The sequence below is a fragment of the Xiphophorus maculatus genome, chromosome 18, assembly GCF_002775205.1.
Source record: "Xiphophorus maculatus strain JP 163 A chromosome 18, X_maculatus-5.0-male, whole genome shotgun sequence".
Taxonomy (NCBI): Eukaryota; Metazoa; Chordata; class Actinopteri; order Cyprinodontiformes; family Poeciliidae; genus Xiphophorus; species Xiphophorus maculatus.
The window spans coordinates 4657307-4679477 of record NC_036460.1 but is presented as its reverse complement, the minus strand read 5'-3'; the positions used below and the strand labels follow the sequence as shown (position 1 = coordinate 4679477).

At 38.8% G+C, this 22171-nt stretch overlaps 1 protein-coding gene across 2 annotated transcripts; it reads right to left on the bottom strand.

The window, feature by feature from the left end:
- Window positions 1-1086: 1086 nt before the first annotated feature.
- Window positions 1087-21544, bottom strand: ccdc9 (coiled-coil domain containing 9). Of its 2 annotated transcripts, none has more exons than XM_023351539.1 (14): window positions 21442-21544; window positions 20698-20745; window positions 20455-20559; window positions 18708-18857; window positions 16728-17111; window positions 15301-15384; window positions 15052-15216; window positions 14779-14963; window positions 13568-13629; window positions 12184-12304; window positions 11606-11750; window positions 10910-11528; window positions 10054-10215; window positions 1087-3195 (listed from the first exon to the last, which is right to left on the bottom strand). In XM_023351539.1, exons 2-14 carry the CDS (start codon window positions 20698-20700, stop codon window positions 3191-3193), a joined length of 2190 nt encoding a protein of 729 aa, XP_023207307.1. In that variant the 5' UTR covers window positions 20701-20745; window positions 21442-21544; the 3' UTR covers window positions 1087-3190. The 2 variants fall into 2 exon arrangements, with proteins under 2 accessions (XP_023207307.1, XP_023207308.1); XM_023351540.1 differs by having other exon boundaries at window positions 16728-17108.
- Between the last annotated feature and the right edge of the window lie 627 nt (window positions 21545-22171).

Below are 22171 nucleotides of genomic sequence, written 5' to 3'. Positions count from 1 at the left end.
AAAAAGCTCTAAAAAATATCAGCCTTGTTTATTTTCTGATTTATTCCCTCCGCTTTTCTGCCGTCATATCTCTTTACCTTCGCAGCACATTGGTAATTTCTGAATGAGAAGTCGACGCCGCTGTTAAAATGAAACTTAATCAGCTTGTCGAGTCTTTATATTTCAAAACGAGACGCATAAAGTAAAACTTCCATCCCAACCCGGATTCTGTTTCAACTGTTTTTCTTTCCAGTTCTGTTGTGGGCCAGCCGCCATCTTTAATCTTGTATCAACGGATCGCTTCAAGATGACGAGCGGCGCCCTCTGCTGGATGGCGGCCAAACTGCAACACTAAGATAAGGTAAACCTCAGTATCCAAACTTTCCACCCTGAGGGCCGAAGCTGGCAAACAAAAACTACTGATGGGCCACAAAATTCATTTAAAAATGAAAAACAAAAACAAAACAGAAACTGTCTATCAAAATTTTAATTAAATATATAAGTTCATTAAAGATCCAAAACTAATTTGAATCTAATAAACCAGTTACTAATTCACTGTTCACAACCTTAAGTCATAATAACCATCCTTACATTTGGAGGAAAAACAGGGAAGTTCGAACCATCATAACTTTGAAGTATGGTGGCAGCAGCATCATGCTGTGGGACCATTTTTGCTGCAGGAGGAATTGGTGGACTTCAGAAAGTAGATGGCATTATGTGGAAATAACATTATGTGGAAATACTGACATCTATAGAGATCAGGAGAAAGTTAAAGCTTCCTGGAGGTTTTTGACAAGGCTTGTTTTCCAGACACCAAAAAACAAGCAAATGAAGAATGGCTCTAAAATTTCTCCAGGGCAGAAAAAGAATGTTCTGGCTGTCACAAGGTACTCATCTCAGTCCTATGGAGAAGTTGTAGCAACCTACCCGCTGTGTGGATGATGGAGCGTCCAGATTTTTTCTTCCACCACCAGAAGAATCGTAGTTTGTCGTGAACGTACTACAAAGAAAAACATGTTTTATCATAAAACTAAAGCAATCGACTCTACATGCTGGATTTAACAGAAACAGATGCAGGACATTAAAAAAAAAAGAAAAACTGCAGTGTCTTTGAACCCAAATTCATGATTTTTATTCATCAGATCCCGGACACAAAGACTTTAAAGCAATCAGTTTGTCGTTTTGTCCTCAAACGCCACACAGCCGCTTGGATAAAACGCCATTTACAGACAAGGAAAAACTCAAACAAACCAAATAAAAACCCTCTTGGTCTGCTGAGGTATGAGGGGAGAGACAAAACACACATACTGCATCCGAACAATACATCATTTTAAGGTAACTTAAAAGTATAAAAACAAACTTTTAGCATCAGAGGCAGTGTTGTTCTTTGCGTCGCTGTGGCAACAAACTCAGACATAATTCATGGATGAAGAGAAAAGAGGAGCTGGTTTAAAGCAAAACACACGATTGTTCAAAAATTAAAAACATGATTTGATATGATGCAACATTTAATTAAAAAAACAAACAAACTTGTGTTTGTTACATGATGTAGTAAAAACAGACTTTATGATTTAAATCCAAGCAACATAAAAATCAGCATTTCAGACTCGGGCCCTGTTTACACAACAACAGTTTCTGGTGAAAATGGAAGTTTTGATGTGTTTGTGCTGCACATTTACACAAAACCACCGAATGTTTCCTCTGACAACGGCACAGATTGAGAACGGGTTCCAGAGTGCAATGGTTCTAAAATGTTCCGGTGTCCGTTGTCTTGTAAACAGAATAAATGGATCTTTTCTTTCAGGGAATCCCTAGCTCATGCATAGTCTGACGCAAAACATAGCTGCTTCCTACAATCCACAGAAGAAGAAACTACTGACAATGCTGGTGTTACTACAATTCGTGTTTCCCCATCAGATACGGTTCTTCCAGCGTCTCTCCGCACCGCCAAGGGGGCAAAATACACGTGTGCTTGTTCAGCGATCATAACAAGCACTCACTTGTTCAGCGCTCTAATCTAGAGAACAACGGACACCGTGAAAGCTCAAACATCATGTTTCAGCAAAGTTATCCCACTTGTTTCCAACTGCGTCCTGATCAGACACACACAGTGCGTGTTTTCCCCCCAATATCTGGGGGAGCGGTACCTGATGGGGAAACGCGAATCGACGTGCTTTGAAGTATAACTTTCTTTTTTAAACACATGCAGTAGTTTCAAAGAACTTAGCACCAACTAGTGGCGTGGCGAGAGCATTACACCTTTACGATGGGTACCGTTGCTGTGTAAACAAAGATTGTAATTAGAACGTCTTCATGTAAATGTGTTTACAGAAACGGAACAAAAATTCAATTTTCGTTGGATCATTGTTGTGTAAACAGGGCCTCAGACGCCATGTTGTCTCCATGAAGTGTTTCTATCAGTTTACTGCATCGTTTACATTCAAATCCTTCCAATCACTGTATCTGCTCTCATCTTATTTACAACATGGGATTAAAGAGTCAGATCCCCTTTACTCACATCCTCCAGGTGGATTTAAAACCAGCAATTACGCTTTAACCTGAGAGCGAAGCTTTGAATCAACTAGCTTAGCATCGCTAGCGGCTGCAGGTGACTTCATGTTGTCACCAAGCCAGTCTATTCTGCAAAATTGTGAATTATGTAGCATAATCTGGTAATTTCTAATCTAAAAATCTGAATTTAACTTACTTCGCTGAAAATGAGTTTTGACCCCAACTAGATTATATTATATGAACAGAAAAGGTGCTAAAAGATGCTAAATGCCCCTTTTTACAGATTTCAGTTCATCAAATAACTTTGAAGTGAGAAAAAAACAAGAGTAATTAAAAATTGTAGATTTCAAGCCATGATTTCATGTAATAAATGTGAAAAAACAGATTTTTTTGTAGATCTGTTTCAACAAGCCACATCCAGACTTTAGGTTGACATCTGGTTTATCTCTCATTGGAGGAAGAAATCCTTCGTTTCCAGTGAGATTAAAACATTCAGAAAACTGAAGAAACAGATGGAGATGTCACCAACGATGCTTCGGTGGATCAGAATGATCCAAAGTCGTAAAACCAGCTGAGAGCGACCGGTTGGTCCATGCTTGTAAAGCTCCGTCACTCCTCTTCCTCGTGATGATGATGATTAAAGTCATATTTAGATGTAAACCTCGGTGCCGCCAATGTTTCGCTCCCTCTCCTGTCCGTCTCAACCTGTTGGTAGAAACATGAAGAAAAGGATTAGATGGGGAGAAAAACTCAAACTGACGTCGACTAAAGCAGCGAGACTCCAGTTAATCAGAGCAGTAAGGCAGAAACGATTAATCATGATTAATCATCATATTAAACAATCAGTTAATCAAATTCATTGATTAAGAAATCAGATTAATTGTGATTAACTGGATTGTGATTAATCAGATTGTGATTAGTTAATGGATTCATTGTGATTAATTGTTACAATTGGGTTAATCATGATTAATACTATTAATAAATGGTAATTCATTGATGATTAATTGGATTGGTAATTTGTTGAAAGAACAACAAATTTAGGGCAGTAATTAAGCCAAAACTGTACAAAAAATACATACATTTTGCAATTAAGATAAAAATAATGTTGTACCCAGAACTCCTCAGAGGCAGTTTTAGCTTCTCTTGGTTCAAATTCTGAATAAAAAATGTATTAAGCAGCTTCTGCTGTCAAATTAATAATCAGATAATCAAAACAAACAGATAAGCCTTACATTGTATTGATACGTCAAGCAGAGAGAACTGAGCTTTTGCTATTAATGACCAAGTGTTCACTAAAGGAATCATGTTTTTAAGCAACATTTGTGTTACTTAAAAATTAATTGCATTATTGGTTCACTTTCATCTTTAAATGTATTTCTAATATTGTATAGAAAAAGCTTAAGGGTTTAATGAAAAATCAGCACAATGTGCCGAGTTTATTTGTCAAAATAATCGATTAATGGTCAGAAGAATCGATTAATTGTCAATCAATTAGTCGTTAGAATGATTGTTTTTTAACTGTCCTGGATATAAAGAGACCAGAGCACACACAGAGATCGTCATCCAGCTGTAAAACAACAACACATCCTGATCCTGTCGTCACAAACACCGGTCTGATTTTAGCTTCAGAGTGTCAGACGTTTTTTAAAACAACTTTTCAGATGCAAATCAGAGAGAACGTCTCATAAATAAAGCCAACTCAATCTGCCGAGATGAATGAATGAACGACAGCAAGGCGGCCTTAAAGGAATACAGTTTCAATCATTTTCTTTACTGCTTCAAATACCACGTTACTGAATCTTCAGCTAAATCAGGGGTGTCCAAACTTTCTGTCACAAGAGCCAAAAATGTCAAATCAAAATGAGTCAGGAGCCGAAAAAATAAGGAAAAAACAAGAAACAAAATACTGACTTTCTCTTACCCAGTGAACAATAAACTAGTTGCAATAATTGAATTAAATAGTGGGACAGGAATTATTTGATAATTTTTAGAAAAAATCTTACAGTTATCAGGATCTGATGTGAGAAACTGAGTCTGTGTGATCGGTCGTTTGCATGATTGTTTTAAAGTCCTGCTGTTCATAATGATTTGATGCTGATATGTTAAAAACTCAAGTATTTCAATTAAGGATTAAATATTTTCTGTAAAATTTATATAAAAGTATAACTTTTAACTTCAAAGTTCTGCTTTACTTTTCATTTTGGAGTTCTCATAAAATTAATACTTTGTGCTCCTAGTATTACACCTTAATGCTGGTGTAATTTATTACTTTATTCTCGTAATATTATGATGTAATAAGCAATAATAAAACTTATCCTGGTCCTAATACTTTATTGTAGAGTTGACCTGAATTTAAAGTCCAAATAGACAGAAGCTTAAAAATCTCTTCTCAAACAAGATGGCCGTCATGCACTCCAACATTATGGAAACCCAAACAGTGAATTGGTGGAAAACATTTTATTATTCTTTTTATTTAATCTTCAGAAACCAAAAATACCAGTTAATAAAACAATTGATTTACGCCCAGCCTTGATAAAACCTATGAATCACTATATCTTTAAGACTTTTTAGTCCGCTTTTCATTATTTCTGATAAATGTTTATCGTTTATCACCTAAAGGTGATTCCCACCTAAAGGTGGGAATCACCATAGCAACCAATATCTCCACTGCTGACATTGGATTTAGGGATACATTGAAGCTTTTGCTTTTTATTTTTATTCCTGAAAGTTTTTCCTTGTGTTTCCTTGTTTTTCCTGTCGCCGTATTGTTCAGCAAGAAGCCGTGGAAACATGAGATTTAATTCAATCACGCTTGAAACGCCTCCCTGATATCTGCACCATCATCGCTTCTGCAGGCTGCAGCTCATTTCCTCCAAAGGAGCCGTTTAAAAGCTTTAATTGTGCCTCTGATTTCCCTGGTTTCCTGATCCCCGCCCCGATCGCAACACACACAGCTGCCGCCGCGCGCCAACATAACACACACATGAGCTCATCTGACTTCTGCTGGTAATCACACACCAGTTACCAGAAGCGTAAATGCAATCAGTGTTCCTCCTCCTTCCACAGAAAATAAAACAATGGCCATTTCAACCATATTAAAGTTTCACAGTTGCCGTTTGGAAAAATAAATAAATAAAATGGCTCCTGAAATCAACAAGTGTTTAAGTTATTTAAATCTTACAAAATTATTCGGACCCGAGGATTCAATAATATAGTTTTGGTTATTTCAAAAAAATAAATCAAGTTGAAAATAAAACAAAACTAATTTAAATGTGTAACTTTCACATTTCATAGTAATTTATTGATAAATTTAAATTTGCCATAATGTTTAAATACCTAACATAATGTGTCATTGGTTCTAAATTTGAAATAATCAAAAGAAATATCAATTCAATTCTCTAGAATATCTTTAAAAGGGACTTATTATGCAAAATTCACATTTTGGACATTTTTATGCTTCTAAAAACAGCCTGGGCATTAAAAAAAAACAAACACTCAGCTGTTTTTTGGCAATAAGTTCATGTTCTTTGGTGTCTGGAAAAGGAGCCATTTCAAAAACCTCTGGAACGAAACGTCACAAATGAGCAGGCACTGTGCCGTTACCTAGCGACCCTGGGGAACTCCGCCTGTTATCGAGCAACCCAACCCAAGTTCCAGTATGTTTGGTGAGCTTGTTTTACTGCTGTACACTGCAAAAACAAAAAAATCTTACCAAGAACTTTTGGTCTAGTTTTTAATGCAAATATCTTAGGACACCTGAAATAAAACAAAACTAACTTAGAAGTAACTTCAGCAAACAGGAGCTTGTTTAGAGTCAATAATTACTTAATATTGATGAAAAAGTTTTTCACTTATAGCAAGACATTTTTCCTATTTAATAAGTGAAATAATAATAATAACATATATATATATATCAGTATTAAGAAATTATTGACTTAAAACAAGCTCCTATTTCTTGCTGAAAAGTTTCTTGTGAGTTGTGTCTTATTTAAAGTGTACCAAGACACTTGCACTATAAAGTAGATTAAAATACTTGGTAAGATTTTGTGTTTTTGCAGCGTATGCGCTGTACAATGGCTGCTGGAAAAGACATCGTAGAAAGCACTTGCTCCATTCTAGTTTGTTGTGAAGGGGGCTCCACCTTTGCTTTTCAAAGATGTAAATCTGTTTGCAGTTATTTTCATGTGAGTGTAAACGTTGAGTTGGAGGCGGTGCCAGCAGCAGCTGATTTGGATTTAAAGTGACAGAGGCCCTAAAACAGCTCAATCTCAATGAGCAGACTAAAATCTGATCATCTAAGAATGATTTTGTGGGAGAAAATGTAACAAATATGTTTTGTATAGACCGGCTTATATATGTACATTTCCAGTTTTTTCAAAACATTTGTAGGTGCGGCTTACAGTAAGATGCGCTCTATAGTCTGGGAAGTACGGTACTATTTTTGTTATTTGACAACTTCTCGCTACAGAGCAAACATTCAGATAATCCTTCCGCATCGGCAATGAATGCAAATAATTCGGTTCAAGAATTGTAGAATCTCTCCTCGGCTGTTTTCCTCTTTTCTCCTTTGCTATCCACGGCCCACCACACACCGTCGGTTTGTTTACAACCTGCCGCCCAGCTGAAAGAAGCGTGTGTCACAGGCTATGACGCAAATCTTTGTTGATAGAAATGTTGAAATTTAATATTTATTCTACACATTTTTAAAGCATTGGAAAGTGTTAACAATGATTATGTCATTTTTGTCCTCCACAGAAACCATATTAAAACAAAAAATATATTTCCCACCCCCATCTTTTTCCATTTTCAAACATTTTTGAAAAAGCTCCAGGGAGCCACTAGGGCAGCGCTAAAAAGCCACGGGTTGCCCACCCCTGGTATAGACCATAAACCTATCTTAGTCTGTTAAAAGGGTCACCTTTAATCATTTCATTTCCTCATTTATAAAGTTTTGCACTGCGTTGCGTCATGATGGGACCAGCCGGTACTTCAGGGTCGGAAAGTGGGACTGACACTGATCTAGTCTAGATGACTGCTTTGGTCTGGAGATTCCTCCACAGCAATCAACTCCTTTTTTGGACAACCTGCCGCCTGAGCTGACAGGAGCTATTTTAGACCCGACAGAGAAAACAGAAACAGCAGCTAAAGACAACGACACTTAATCTAAAGCTGTTTCATATAAAGTAAATCTGTCTGTTTGTAAAATATAACTATATCTATTCTGTATTTCAACTCAGCGTAAAGAAATTATACTTTTTCCTGAACATGTAAATGGTCAAAAAAATCCCCCAGAATTATTCTTGCAGTTGAGTAAATTCACAGAAATGTTTGATTTAGTTGATGAAAGCTAACCTAAAACAGTGATTACAAATTAACGAGGGAAACGTCCACTTTACTTTCAGGCTGTTTTCACACCTGATATTCTGGTAGACTCGGTTTTATTTGGGAACAAAGTTGCAACATTTGTTCCATTTTCAGTTGTTGTGGTTCTATTTCTCTGTATACCGAGTCAAACCAACCCAACCCTTAGAGCAACCTGTTCCCCTCCCCGCCTGTGGGGGAGCTGCACCAAGAATCACTGATGGAAACAACACAAAATCCTCTGAAGACACTGAGCGCAACTTCCTGCGCCAGAAAATGTAAATAAAAATGGAGTAGCATAATATTTTAGGATTTCGTCTTTGTTTTTGGCTAAAAACCGATATATTGCGAGACTCAGTGTATCGGCACCAACATCGGTATCAAACAATATTATAGATTTTTTAACGTATTGGTATTGGCCTGATGAATAAAACTGGGGCGGTACTAACAACAATATTTATTTCCATCTTGTTATATTAATATCAGACATTGATATCGGCTCAGATTTTTAATTCTTATTTTACCATCTTTAGCATTTGCTCTCAGGGTGGAACTTGGAAAGGATGTAATGTGTATAATTCTACTCATTTTTAAATACATGTAAATGTAGAGAAAATCCATTTTTAACTTTACTTTCTAGTTACTTGAATTTTTCCTTATATTTATCAAAAAACAGTACAAAAGGCTCATTTGGTTTCCGATTCACGTCCTTTTACAGTTTTCCTTTTTATGCTGTAAATATGTAAAACCGAACTTTTCCATTAGCTTAAGCGATGACACAGAGGACAGGAGCTAAATGGCTGTAAACAGAGGAATAATGACTGCAGCCTGTGGTTTATTCACTTAGCTCCACTTTCAAACCGCAGCACTGAGACGACGGAGAGCTGCTGAGGAAATGTGAGCGCATTATTGATTCCAACAGGATGAGTGATTCCCCTTCCCACTGGAGCCGCTCTGCAAATGGACAAGCTAACGATTTATGGGAGGAATCGGGATTCAAGTGGCTCTCACACAAACACGAGACAATAACGGGGAAATTATCAATAAAGACGTTCATTTCTGAATGATTCCAAATGAGAAGTAAATGTAGGGCAGTGGCTTAAATAAACATTTAAGCGAAAAGAAAAATACAAAAAGCACCCAATAGATTTGATTCAAAACATACAGGCTTAAAAGTTAGAGTTGGTGTTATTGATTCAAACCATCGTTTAAACCTGAGTATCCTTATAAAATAGAATATAATATGTTTTATTGATCCCCAAGGGAAAATTGCTTATTAGTTGACAAGCTCTCCATTCAACATGTTAAATATTAATAATACAAATATAAACATAAGCAATAAAATGTATAAAATATGTATGTATCTAAGAGTGATGTAAGTAATTTAAACATGACAGATTATAAATAAATTAATCAAATAACAAGCAGAGAAAATTAGATTTAAGTTGCCCAGCCTTATTTTGGTTTCTGAAAATAACAGATACAACAACTCCTTAGTTCAGGGGAGTCCAGACTTTTTAAATCAAAATCAGCATGTTGAAATCACTCAGGGGCCACAATGTATTTGTATTAAATTAAAAATGTAAAATAATAATTGCATTTTAATAATATTTTTTTTAAAAAGTTCTAAAAAATGTCTCAAACTTGCACAGTTTGCTTTCAATTTCATTTTATTTTTTCCTCCAGCAATAAAAATGAGAGCTGTCTTCGAAAACTACAAACTGTATTTAATTATTGGATGTTTTACCGTTTGAGTAAAAAATTGCTGGGGATTTTTAAATGTCATTTTAAAACGTAATTTAAAAAATAAGTACAAATAAGTATTTGTACTTTTTTATTGTACAAATAAGTACAATAAATTGTACACATTTGTACAATTCGTTTTCAATGCAGGAAAAGCTGAGGAGTTTATTTAATTCCCTTTAGGATTAATAAAGTATTTTTGAATTGAGTTGCACCTGATTGTTGGGGTGATTTTTGTTTTTACTGACTCCATGTTACTGATGTCAGTAGTTATTGTTGACAGTTTTTACTCTCCGTATCTTCTATGAACTTGCTGTTTATGTGGCTTTTGCAGACTGTATTCTCTCTCATTTCTCAGGTTTCAATTGTACGTCTCTTAGTTTTTATGCCTTTCTTTCTGTAACATTATTTGCTGATTTGGACTCTAATGAACCAGAAGTCAGAGAAAAGCTTCCCAACCTGATGACGTCTGATCCGAGGAAAGTTCGGCTTCGGCTTCGGCTGCCGGGGCGTCGTCGCTCCCAGCGGGCGCCATGTTGTCGTCTTTCTCTACCGGCGCGTCGGAGGAAATCTGTTCGCCGTTAATGGACTCAGCGGGACGGGGAGGGTCCGACTGACCCTCTGACAGAGAGACACAGAAAGTGAAAAACAGTCGCATATATCACACAATCTTATCTAAAACAGTGTCAGGATAGGAAATTAGTGTTTAATTACAAGAATAAAGTCATAATTTTAAGAGAGTAAAGTTGCATTGATACGGCGATAGTCGTAATATTACAAGAAAAAATCTAAATAATGAGAACAACATCAGAAGTTGTAATAATACAAGAATAAAGTCATAATATTACCAAAACAAAGTCGTAATGATAGGAGAGAACAGTTGTAATATTATGAAAATCGATCCAATCTACCTCCTCCCTGAGCTGTTACTGCTGTCTGAAGAAACAACCAATCAGAGCTGTTTAGGGCTGTCAATCATCCTTGTGTACCCTGCTAAATGTGCTAACGGCTAACTAGCATTAGCATTCATGACAGGCTCTGATATTAGAAAGAAGAGAACAAGGGGAGGCTGTGATGTTTATTGACAGCATTAAGACCTTCCTCTTGCCTCTGATTGGCTGTTTCTAGGCAGAGGAACTCAGTTTTTTCAATGATTATTTGTCTCAAATTCAAATTCAAAAATACTTTATTGACTCCAAAGGGAAATTAAATAAAACTCGTATTTTACTGTCGCAACATAATCTTTTTAACAAATTAGTAACGTACTGCAGCTTTGATGTTCTTCATGTTGAGTTGTGGCTGTTAGATGTTTTACCTTCTGATGGAGCAGGAAGTGGATTCTGGTTGGTCGTCACGGCAACCTCATTGACCTCAGGAGCAGCAGAGGACGGCGCGAGGTCTGAACCTTCAGATGGAGGTTCTGAGGCGGTCTGTTGCGGTTCTGACTCCGTGATGTTCTCCTGTGTGTCCGCCGCAGGAGCAGATTCATCCGTGGGTGGGCCCGGTTCGCCGGCGTCGCCATCTTGGCTCTCCTTTTTCTGCGGCGGGCTGGACTCGGTGCTGGAGGGCTTCAGCGGGCTCTCCGCCCCCATGCTGCTCCGTGGCGACTGCATCTCCATCTCCTCGCCCCAGTCTGACACCGGGTGATGACCCTCCAGTGTGAAGAACGGGCTGAGGGGCTTCCCCCCGTCTGATGACTCCTGGGCCGCCGCCGCAGGAGGAGGAGGGATTCGGACCTTCGGCCTCGGCGCCCGCTGCTCCTTCGGGCTTCCCGCCATTTTCTCCTGCAAACGTTGTTTGGCCGACGGAGGAGAGACGGCTTTGCTTTTGTCTTTTTTCTCCGAGTCGCTTCTGTCTCCAGCTTCCTCCTCTTCACTGGCGTCCTCCCACTCATCATCATCGTCTCCTGCCTCGTCTTCTTTTTTCTCTTCCACCTGAAGAAAAAAAAAGGATAAATTAGGAAGAAAGTTTAGCTTCATGTGTACGATTAGCTACAGCTGAACCCGCTTACCTTCGGCTCTTCTGTTTCAGCTTTGGGTTTTTCTTCTTCTTCTTTCTTTGTTTTCGTTGATGTAGTTTTTACCTCTTTCTTCGTCTTGTCCTCCTTTTCCTTCTCTTCTTCTTCTTTCTCTCCTTCCCAGCGATTGTCGTGCATGCTGTCAATGAGACCGAAAAGGAAAAAGTTAATCACCGTAAACTCCGTAGCATTAGCTTCTGCTAAATGTTGTGCTGGCATAATGCTTCAACGTTAGCATAACTAATATTTTAGCATTGGTAAATACAAACAATTTTGATTTTGTTAAATAAAACCCTTCTTTTTTTCCCCCATACAAAATACCCTGGAACTACGGCTACATTCACCAGATTTAGCTTAAGCTAAATCAAAGCATCTTTTATTAATGTTTTCTGCACATTGTCCCTGAGGACGGCGTAAGATCAGAACCTTCAGATGGAGGTTCTGTAGCGGTCCGCTCTGGTTCTGATACAGTGGCTGTTTGGTTCCTGCATCACCCTGCCTCCACCATGCTCAACTCTGGAGGTGTTTGTGTTGACATGTTGCGTTTGGTCTGGGAAGGTTTCTGGACTCACCTGTAGCTCTGTCTCTGTCCTCGGCCCCTTCCTCTGCTCCGGTCCCCGCGGGGCCCCTGGCTTCTGCCCTGGGACAGGAAGTCGCCAAATGTTGGTCCTCTAGGAGGCCGCTTGCTGTCGTCTGTTGGAAATATTGTAAATATTACAGGAAGATAAATCCAAACCTAACTTTTTAATATAAATAATTTTTTTTAAAAGCCCAAAAGGCTGCACAAAAATAAGAATCAGGAGGCAAAACAGATAAAACAAACATGACATTAAAGGGACCATGTCAAGCCAAACGAGATTAAAGAACGATTTTAAGAGAGATATAAAAAACTAAATTATACAGGGATTCAGAACAAGTTTGGATGAATGTTCTGGATCATCACCCTCTTGGAAACCCCAGCGATTAGCAGTGTAATCAGCAAACAGAAGAGCTAATTTATCATTTAGCGCTTTGGCTAACTTTAAAATACATTAAAGCAGTTACATGTTCACATTCATGCTCTTATTTTGAAGTAGGTGAAGACCGTTTACGGTGCGGTTCCGTTTCCTCTCGTCACGTTCTTGAGATGTGGAGCAGCAAATGCCATTTATTCTGTACCCAGAATGCATCAGTAAACAGCTTAAAATCTACCAACAGCTGGTTGCTGACTAACTGCACTCAGTTAGGCAACAAGGGAAACAGAGCTAGCAAAACAACAACTATAAACTGAGGTAATGAATGAATGAAAGGTCTGTTCCAAAGAATCACTTCCTGAAACGCACACCGTACTGAACGATGTGGACGATAAGTTGTGCTGTTGACACCGAGTGGGTATAAACATGGTGGAAATTAGCACTATAGCATTAGCTTTTGATAAATACCATGATAGCGTACAAATTTAGCATTAGCTTCCACTAAATACTCTGTGGGTATAGCTCTTTAGCATTAGCTTCTGCTACCATGATCGTGTAGTAATTAACATTAGCTTCCACTGAATACCGTACTGTTGTAGCGATTTAGCGTTAGCAGAGCTAAGGTTATAGTACTGGTAAATGCTAATATTAACACATTTCCCCTGTTTTAAAGAACCTAATAAACTGAACAGAGCAGACTAATGCGACCAAGTGAAATTTTTTGATGGTTTTACCCTCTTTTATGGTGACTTTTAATAAACTCAAGCAGAAAGGAAAGATGGCGTCTTTTATAAAAGCTCCTCCGATAACAGAACAACTGAAGCTCAACGCTGAAACTCATTTGGACCGTGGGGAAATACAGCAAGCGTTTACATAAGCAGCTTAATTATCTGGAGGAAGGAGATGATGCTGTGTGATGTGTGAAGTTGCTAGAAAGTGTGTATGTGATGGAGGGTCAAAGACTGTTGCGTAAGAATAGAAGCAGCCTGTTTGGTTGACTTGCCTCTCCTGCCACCTTCCTCTGCTGTTACTCCCTCTGCTGCCACATTTGGATCCTCCTTGAACCTGAAAACAAAACCACAGGGAGAAAAACACAGACGTTTTAGCTTAATTCATGGTCTACTCTGGTTTAGGAAGAATAAACCAGACTGTCCCTTAATGAGGTAACTGCATGGCTACACAGCGAGGGCAACGCGACACTGCAAGACCACCGCGCTCTTTATGACCTACACGACCTTTCTAAATATGGCTGGATTAGCAGAACATTTAGAAATCTCCTTCAGTAGAAAAAATCTTTGTACTCTACTGAACGCCGTCCTCTTTGCTATGTTTAGTCTGTTGACATCAAACTAGCAAACCTTATTTACTTTCAAGCAATTCTCTGCTGTTTTATAACTTTATAGTTTATAATTTTCTTATGTGACAGTCAAAACGATCCATCAGGGTTTCCACCAGTGATACTTATAATACGAAGATAAATATCAGTGATATTTACTGTAGTACTTACTGCCGAAACTAGCAAAATTAGCTTAGCTAATGTAGCTTTGATCTGCTAGCTAGACGGACATGTAGCCCAGGTGTTTATTACTACATGTACTTACTCTGCCAGTCACCAGAACCTTGTTATTCACATGAAGAGTCCATACGTCCTTTACAAATCCATTTATAAATTAACAGTAAATAAACAGTGATTGTGTGCTTCCATAGATTTCAGGTGAATCTCCTCCATGTTGTGTGCTCGCTTCATGTTCACTGGGTAGTTATCTGTGGCGTAGTAGGATAGCGAAAGCAGCTTGTTTGACATGTTTTCCTTCTCCGTCTCATTCGGACCGATCCCCACACCAACCATTTTGTTCATGTATCTTAATCTGTGTTGATGCCAAAAGAATCAACACATTTTCTTTTTGTTGGTTTGGAAGTCATGGGTCCACTATGCATTGTGATTGCACTTGCCTACTGAGTTGGCATTCCAGACTTGTGGAAACAATGAATTAGTGCAAAAAAGAGCGAGGATTTGTTGATTTCGCGTGAAATCGCAAAACAGTGTAAACAAATAAAAACTCTTTTGATTTGATTGACAAAATACTCTTGAAACACACAACTGTTATCTTAATGGTTCTATTCATGTAGAGCACTGAGGGCCACAGAAAAAGCAATGGCGAGCTGAATTTGGCCCCCGGGCCTCGAGTTTGACACACGTGAAGCCGTTCTCACATGCCGTCAGTCTTCTGCGCGTCCCACTCCCGCCTCCACTGGCCCGTGGCGTTTCGGTGACGTGCCAGTCTCTCCTCATCGATCTGCTCGCGCTCCTTCTTCCAGCGGAGGTACTCTGCTCTCTCGCGGCCGGTCATCGACATCGTCATGTCCACAGAACCGCCTTTCGGGCCCGGCCGCCGACTCTGCAACAGACCGGCGGAAAGCAGGGCGGCGTTAAAATATGAAACTTTTATAGTTTAATCCCAGTTTAGGATCGCATGAACGACTCACGGTCCACTCTCGCTCCAGTTCGTGTCCTGTTTTCACGTTGTCAAAGTCCAGCCCTCCCCAGTTCCGGACGTGTCTCCTGCTGCCTTCTTTCCGGTCAATGTCTGGAGCCGGACCCGAACGCCTTGGGTCATCCAGAAAATTACGGATTGGCTTGTCTCCATCCACCTGAACGGACAAATTACAGACCAAACCCTGTAATCTGCGACTCAACAGAATAAAGTCTGAGATGAAATCCGGCGGCTCAGATACCCTCTGTCCTCGTTCGTACTCTGCTATCCTCTCCATTTCCTCATTCATCTTCTCAATGTTCTGCCGCCTTTTCTCCTCCCACTCCTGACCAAAAAACAACAAACATTACATCAGACATTTTACAAATGCAAAACGTCATCATTCAAACAGGAAGTAAAATATATTTATAAATATATAGATTCTGGGATTTTTCTGGGTTAAAATAAACAGATAGATGCCATTTTCTAACTGAACTGATTCCAGTTTATAATAAAACTTCCACTATGGGTCAGCTAATGTTTTTAAACACAGCTGTAATTAAAAACAAATGTAAATTTAAACAAGTTTTTAAGGGATAATTGCATTGGATTTCCACAACACTGACACTAAAAGTACCACTAACATATATTTTATCTATTTTTTTTCATCAGTTTGAAAATTATTCGTTTTTTTCCCCATAAAAGTTTAACGCATTTCTTTATTTGAAAACCTTACAAAGTAGATAAAAATGCTGGTTCACTAATAATAACATAAATTTTAGTAAATATTTTATAAAAAAAACTTATAAGTTGTCTTTTTAAAAAGGTGATGTAACAAAGTTCTGCTTATTTAGCAGAACTGATTTCCATCAATCTCAAACAAACATCAACAATCAAACCTTTGTGTAAAATTGCTTGGTTCAATCAGTACATAGGCAAAAACTGCTCTTTGGAGTCCAAGTCTGCATCATTCCCACCTGTTTGGTCCACGTTAATCAAACTCCAGTTTGTTTGCCTAGTCAAAGTCCGGTTCGTTTTCTGATGCAAAACAATAATCGAACTCTGGTTCGCCTTAAAACCTCAGTCTGGGTTTGGCTGAACTCTGGTTTGGTTAAAGCCAAGCAGATCGGAGACAGCTCCAAAAGCAGAAAGTGGACTACAGCGCAGGGCATTCTGGGTAAAGATAACCAAAACAAACAAGCTAGCCTAGCGCTTGCAGGGGTAGTTTGTAGCCAAAGACTAACGAGAAATTCTTCAACCGTAAAATCTGATGCCAAGCTGTTTTAGTTTCCATTGGGTGAAGAAGGATGTTGCTCTCAGTGTCTTCAGAGGTTTTTGTGTCGTTTCCTTCAGTGGTTCTTGGTGCAGCGCCCCCACAGGCCAAGAGGGGAACATGTTGGTTTGACTCAGAGCAGAGAAAAAGAACCACAGCAGCTGGAGACGGAGCAGACGATGTAATTTTGGTCCCAATAGAACCGAGTGTACCAGACTATCAGGTTGGGAAACAGCCTGGTCTAAACGGAGATTAGTTAACCAACTGGAACTAATTATAATTAATAAACCATTAACTGACAATTAAGCATAAGTTGATCCTTTGTTTGCATCGCAGTCATAACCTCAATACTAATATCGGCTCATGTTTTCATATCTTTGCATCCATATAATTAAACTTTGCCCAACCTTTCTCACCTTTGACTTTCTGTCCATTCCTCCTGGTGTACCTTCCTCTCCACTTCCACTCCCTGCTCCTCCTTCTCTAACTCCTCCTCCTCCTCCTCTCGCACCTCTTCCTCCTCGTCTTCCTCCTCTCCATCCCTGGCCGCCTGGCTCAGCAGACTCTCCCTCCCTGGGAGTTCTGGTCTCCCAGTCCCTCCTCTCTTGGCGTCCTCCTCCTCCTCCTCCTCCTCCTCCTCCTCCTCCTCCTCTTTGACCGCCTCGGCCCACTCTGCCCGACCCCGTCCTCCTGGGGGGGCTGCGGCCATCGCTCTGACCTTTAGGACTGTCGCTCTCCTCTGACTTCTTCCGGCCATGAGGCGTGCTGGGCTTCCAGTCGTTCACAACTCTCTTGTCCTGCTGCAAACACACAATACAGGAACAGATGTACACGAATCCAAAATAATCACTGTAACACAATGTTTACCGGTGAACTGGTTCTATTAATTTTAGTTTAAAATTGTGAACTTTCAGCAGAAAACTTCTCTTGCTCTGAAAGCCAGAAAAAAACATGGAGAACAAAATATTTTTTCCACCATCTATAGTGCTCTAGCCTTTCTGAAACATGGCCAGTTAGGACTGAAAAACGAATCACGATATAATAGTTTCATATCAGTCCATATTGATTATTACTGATTAGTTCTTTATTTTAAATATCTGAAACAGGTGACATTTTCCCTCTCACATGAAAATGACTGTTAACAGATTCACAATTATACACCGTACATCTTTTGAAAAGCAGAAGTGGAGCCTCCTGCACAACCAACAAGAATGCAGCAAGTGGTTTGTGGATGGCAAGTCAACAACAAAACTCTTGTTTTTTTCCCCAACAACCATTGTACAGCGCATACAGCAGTAAAACCAGCTGACCAAACATGCTGGAACTCTGCTAGGGTTGCTAGGTAACGGGCGGAACTCTGCTGGGGTTGCTAGGTAACAGGCAGAATTTCACCGGGGTTGCTAGGTACAACAATCAGGAGGTTTTGAAATGGCTCGTCTTTCAGACACCTTAAGCGCTTGGGTTGTTTTTATACGTTACGTACTAGAGACGCAAATGAAGTTAAAAAAACGTGTACTATGGGAATTTGACATGATAGGTCTCCTCTAAAGATGAGTTCAAACATTTATTTTTGGATTGTAAAGGTTGCAGACCCCTGGTCTACCAGGTCCAATAGACACAAATCAAATCTGTCTGAACTAACGCCACAGAGAGGAAATAAAAACTCAAACTCATTTGCTGATGTTTAGGAAACGCAAGCCTCGTTATGTTCCAGTTTATCCAGACCAGGTGGCCCGTTTTCTCCATCGACAGTGGATTTCAAAGACCCGTTTCAGTAGAGAATAATTTCATAAAGTCCATAAACAGGAAGGAGGAGGGTAGTTCAGCAGGAGCAGAAGTAAATTTCCCAGAATAAATCAGTTTGGGTGAGCTGGTGGTCTGAGTTTTTAACTTTCAATCTGTTTTAACTACATGACTCAACATTATTACGTCCTCTGGGAAGCTCTGAGCCAACAGGTCTTACACCTCGACCCACTGAACCTTTTTAAATTTGCTTGTGAAATTAAAATTCAATAATAAATAAGTATTCCAAACATCAGCTTGTATTTATCTTTATAAAATATATTCAGACAGTATTAAGCATCCAATATTGATATGTAAAAATGGGTAATTAGCAATCACAATGTGTTTATTCCAGGCAGTGACCACCAGGTGGCAGTGTTGGGAAACGAGCTGCAGTACTAATACTGTGGGAACATTTGGAGATTTTGTTTTTGTTCGCGATACACTGTTTTTTGTAAAAATAAATCATGGAATTATTCTTAATATAAAACTACTGAATCATTGATTTATTATTATAAAATCATTGAATTATTGCCGTTTTTCTGTTTCAGTAAAAATATCATAATTTGTGGTGAATAATGTGAACCAGCTGTCAGTGAGAAGCAGCGCCTGACCCCTGCCGGTTTGGACAGATCCACTGTGACCGTCAGGTTCTCCTTCTCCGTCTTCCTCCTGTCCGCTTCCGGCTCGTGTGTCCGGGGTTTCCGGGGCGTCGTCACGGCGATGCCTTCCTGCTCCGCCTTCTTCTTGTCTTCCTCAATTTCCTGTTGGGACCAACATCAATATTACAACCCCCCCCAGAAAAACCATTAAATCAACTTTATTAATTTTTAAATGTAAGCCTGCATGAACTACAAAAAACATGTTAACTGAAGCTTAACTTAAATGTTTATTAATTCTAGAATTAATCTGGTTCATATACTTAGGTCACCTAAATTCACTGCTTTTTTATAGCACATAAAGCTACATAATAATTATACAATAATAAAGTCCATTTTTAAGACAAACCTTGTTAAATACATACTTTGTATGAGATAGTAATGTATAATTTAACCAAAAAAAATGTAATGAGTTTAATTAATAAAACTTACAATAAACCCACTTCAGCAGAAATTTTTTTTAATTAGAGCTATAGCTAAACATTACTTTAGTCATTGATTAATCTAGTGATTAATCAATCAGACAAAAAATTGGCTCATTCTGCAGATTTTTTATACAATATAAAGAAAATATATTGAGAGATTTAATAAACAAAAATTTAAATAAAAAACTTAATTTATTTCCTAAAATTCAATTACAGCAATCCTTTTATGAACAATTGATCATTTATAGCCAATAAGGAATATGCAGCTGAAAAAACATGTCTGTACACCATGTTCTAAATTATTATGCAAATTGGATTTATGTGTCATAAAGATTACATTTTTTGTTGTGCTATTAAATTTATAGATGTATTGTGTGTTAGAGCTCTTTGAATCACTGTAATTAATTTCAGAGAGCTGGTTGATTAGTTTGTCTGGTGAGCTCAGTTATAGAAAATCTACTTAAGAAGGATGTTCCACATTATTAAGCAGGCCACAGGTTTCAAGCAATATGGGAAAGAGAAAGGATCTCTGCTGACGAAAATCATCAGATAGTGTAGTGCCGTATGACAAGGTATGAAAACATTAGATATTTAACAAAAACTGAAGCGTTATCATCGTATTGTGAAGAGATTTGTGGCTGATTCAGAACAAAGATGGGTTTTGTACAGATAAAGGCAGAATGAGGAAGGTTTCTGTTAGACACGTTCATCGGATTAAGAGAGCAGCTGTTAAAATGTCCTTACAAAGCAGCAAACAGGTATTTGAAGCTGCTGGAGCCTCTGGAACCTCAAGGTGGAGGATCCTCCAGAGGCTTGCGGTGCATGAACCTACTATTGGGCCCCTAACCAGAGCTCACAAGCAGAACCGGTCCCAGTGGGCCCAGCCCAACAAGAAGATTAATTTTCAAACAGACTTGTTCACTGATGACTGCTGTGCAACCCTGGATGGTCCAGATGGACGCAGTTGGTGGTGGATGGCCACCGCATCCCAACACGACTGTGATGTCACCAAGGAGGTGGTGGAGTCATGCTTTGGGCCGAAATCATGGGGAGAGAATCATTGGTCGGCCCCTTCAGAGTCTCCAAAGGTGTGAAAATGACCTCAGCAAAGTATATGGACTGATCACTTTCTTTCATGGTTCAAAAAGAAGAGCCGTACCTTCAGTAGCAAAATCATCTTCATGCTGAAGAAGATGAAGCATGAAGATGCTTCATCTGTAGGAGGGAGGACATGACAATATCCTCCCATACGTCCATATTAAATAATTTTTTCCTACCTGGTACCTCTTCACCAGAGCTTCGTTCTTCTTCCTCAGAGCTTCAATTCGTTTGTCCAACTCTGCATCTTTCTCCTCCTTGGTCTTCAGGTCCACTGCTGAAGACTGAGACGAAGAGGAGGAGGAAGAGGAGCGAAAATCAGTGAATTATGAGATGAAAACTTATCCTAAAATAAAGTTTGTAAGGATGGATTTTTATCCATCATATCCCAAGTTCATTGTTTTCTTCTTCTCTCTACTTACCATGGCTGCCTTGGACTGTGCCTTCAAATACAAGTGAAAAACTTTGTTCTGCAATGTAAAAAAAATATTTTAAAACTTTATTTTATTTAGTTAACATTAAAGCTAGGTTATATTATCTTGGCCATCATCTCATGTACATTGGTCCCATATGCCAGAGGGCCAAATTTGCACCATTTTAAAACTGCAGTCAGGGGCCAAACAAACTCATTCTTAGGGACACTAATGGCCCCCGGGGCCGCACTTTGAACACCCCTATGTTAGATGAACATTTAACGAATGTTCGTTTTAGATAGATACGTTTTATATTGAAATAAGTGAATTTGGAAAAATGTCTGAATTGGTTGTTTTGGAGTCAATAATTTTCATTTTAGCCACTGAAATATTAGATATATGCGTTTTCATCCAGGTATACACACAGCAACCCACATGAATAAATCCTTCATGCGTTTCCAAAGCTTCTCTAAGCGTCTTAGAGCTGCGCTCACAATCAAAATAACTGAGCCTCTAGGGTCACACACAGACTCTAACGGGTACAGAGCCTCAATAAACCCGTGTTTTATTCTTAACAATCAGTAACAGTAATGTATTTGTTTGTCTACATGTAATTCTGGCAACATGAGCCATGTCTGAGCAGTCTCAACCCGCCAAACCTCCATTTAAACCAAAAGCAAACATCAACAACACCGACGAATGACAGTTAACACGCGTTTATATCTTTAAAAGTCACGCTGTATTCATATTTACCTTCTTTAAGGAGCGTTAAAAGGCAGCTAAATGCTCCTCAGTGTCTTCATTATTGGTTATGAGCTAGCTTCAGCTAACTTCCTGCCAAATAATGACCCGCTCGGCAGATTTAAAGAGGCAGTGCTATTCGTTAGCCGCCAGTGATACAAACACGGACACTTATTACCGCAACGACAGAAAAAAAAACCCGGATTGTTTCAAATTAATTTGAACGGTTGGAAACAAATATAAAATGTAAGAAATTAAAAAAAAAATTAAACTACATGTATTGATATATTTTGACAACTAGATGGCGGGAGAGGCTAGCTACTAAACTTCACCTGACGAAGCAACGGTAGTCTGGATAAAAGGTGCCGCCCAAATTCTTAAAGGTACACACACCAAACAAAATGTCTGATACTCATAAAACCTACAATTATTTTAGTTTTAAAAATTCTGCAAAAGATGGAATAATGGTTAAAAAAACATAATTCAGCAAACATAAAATCTCCAGAAAAGCAGAATAGCTCTCTCTCTTTTCGATACTAACAATCACAGTGCACACAACACAAATTCTGTAAAAGTGAGAAAAACATGCAACACTCCATTGCAGAGCTAAAATTAAATCTAATCAGATTTAGAGTCATCTTTATTTGACAAGTTTTTTTTTATCACTGACTGTGTTTATCACTTAACACAGTCAATATTAAGTGACAAACACTTAACACTGACTGTTAAGTATTTATCGGAG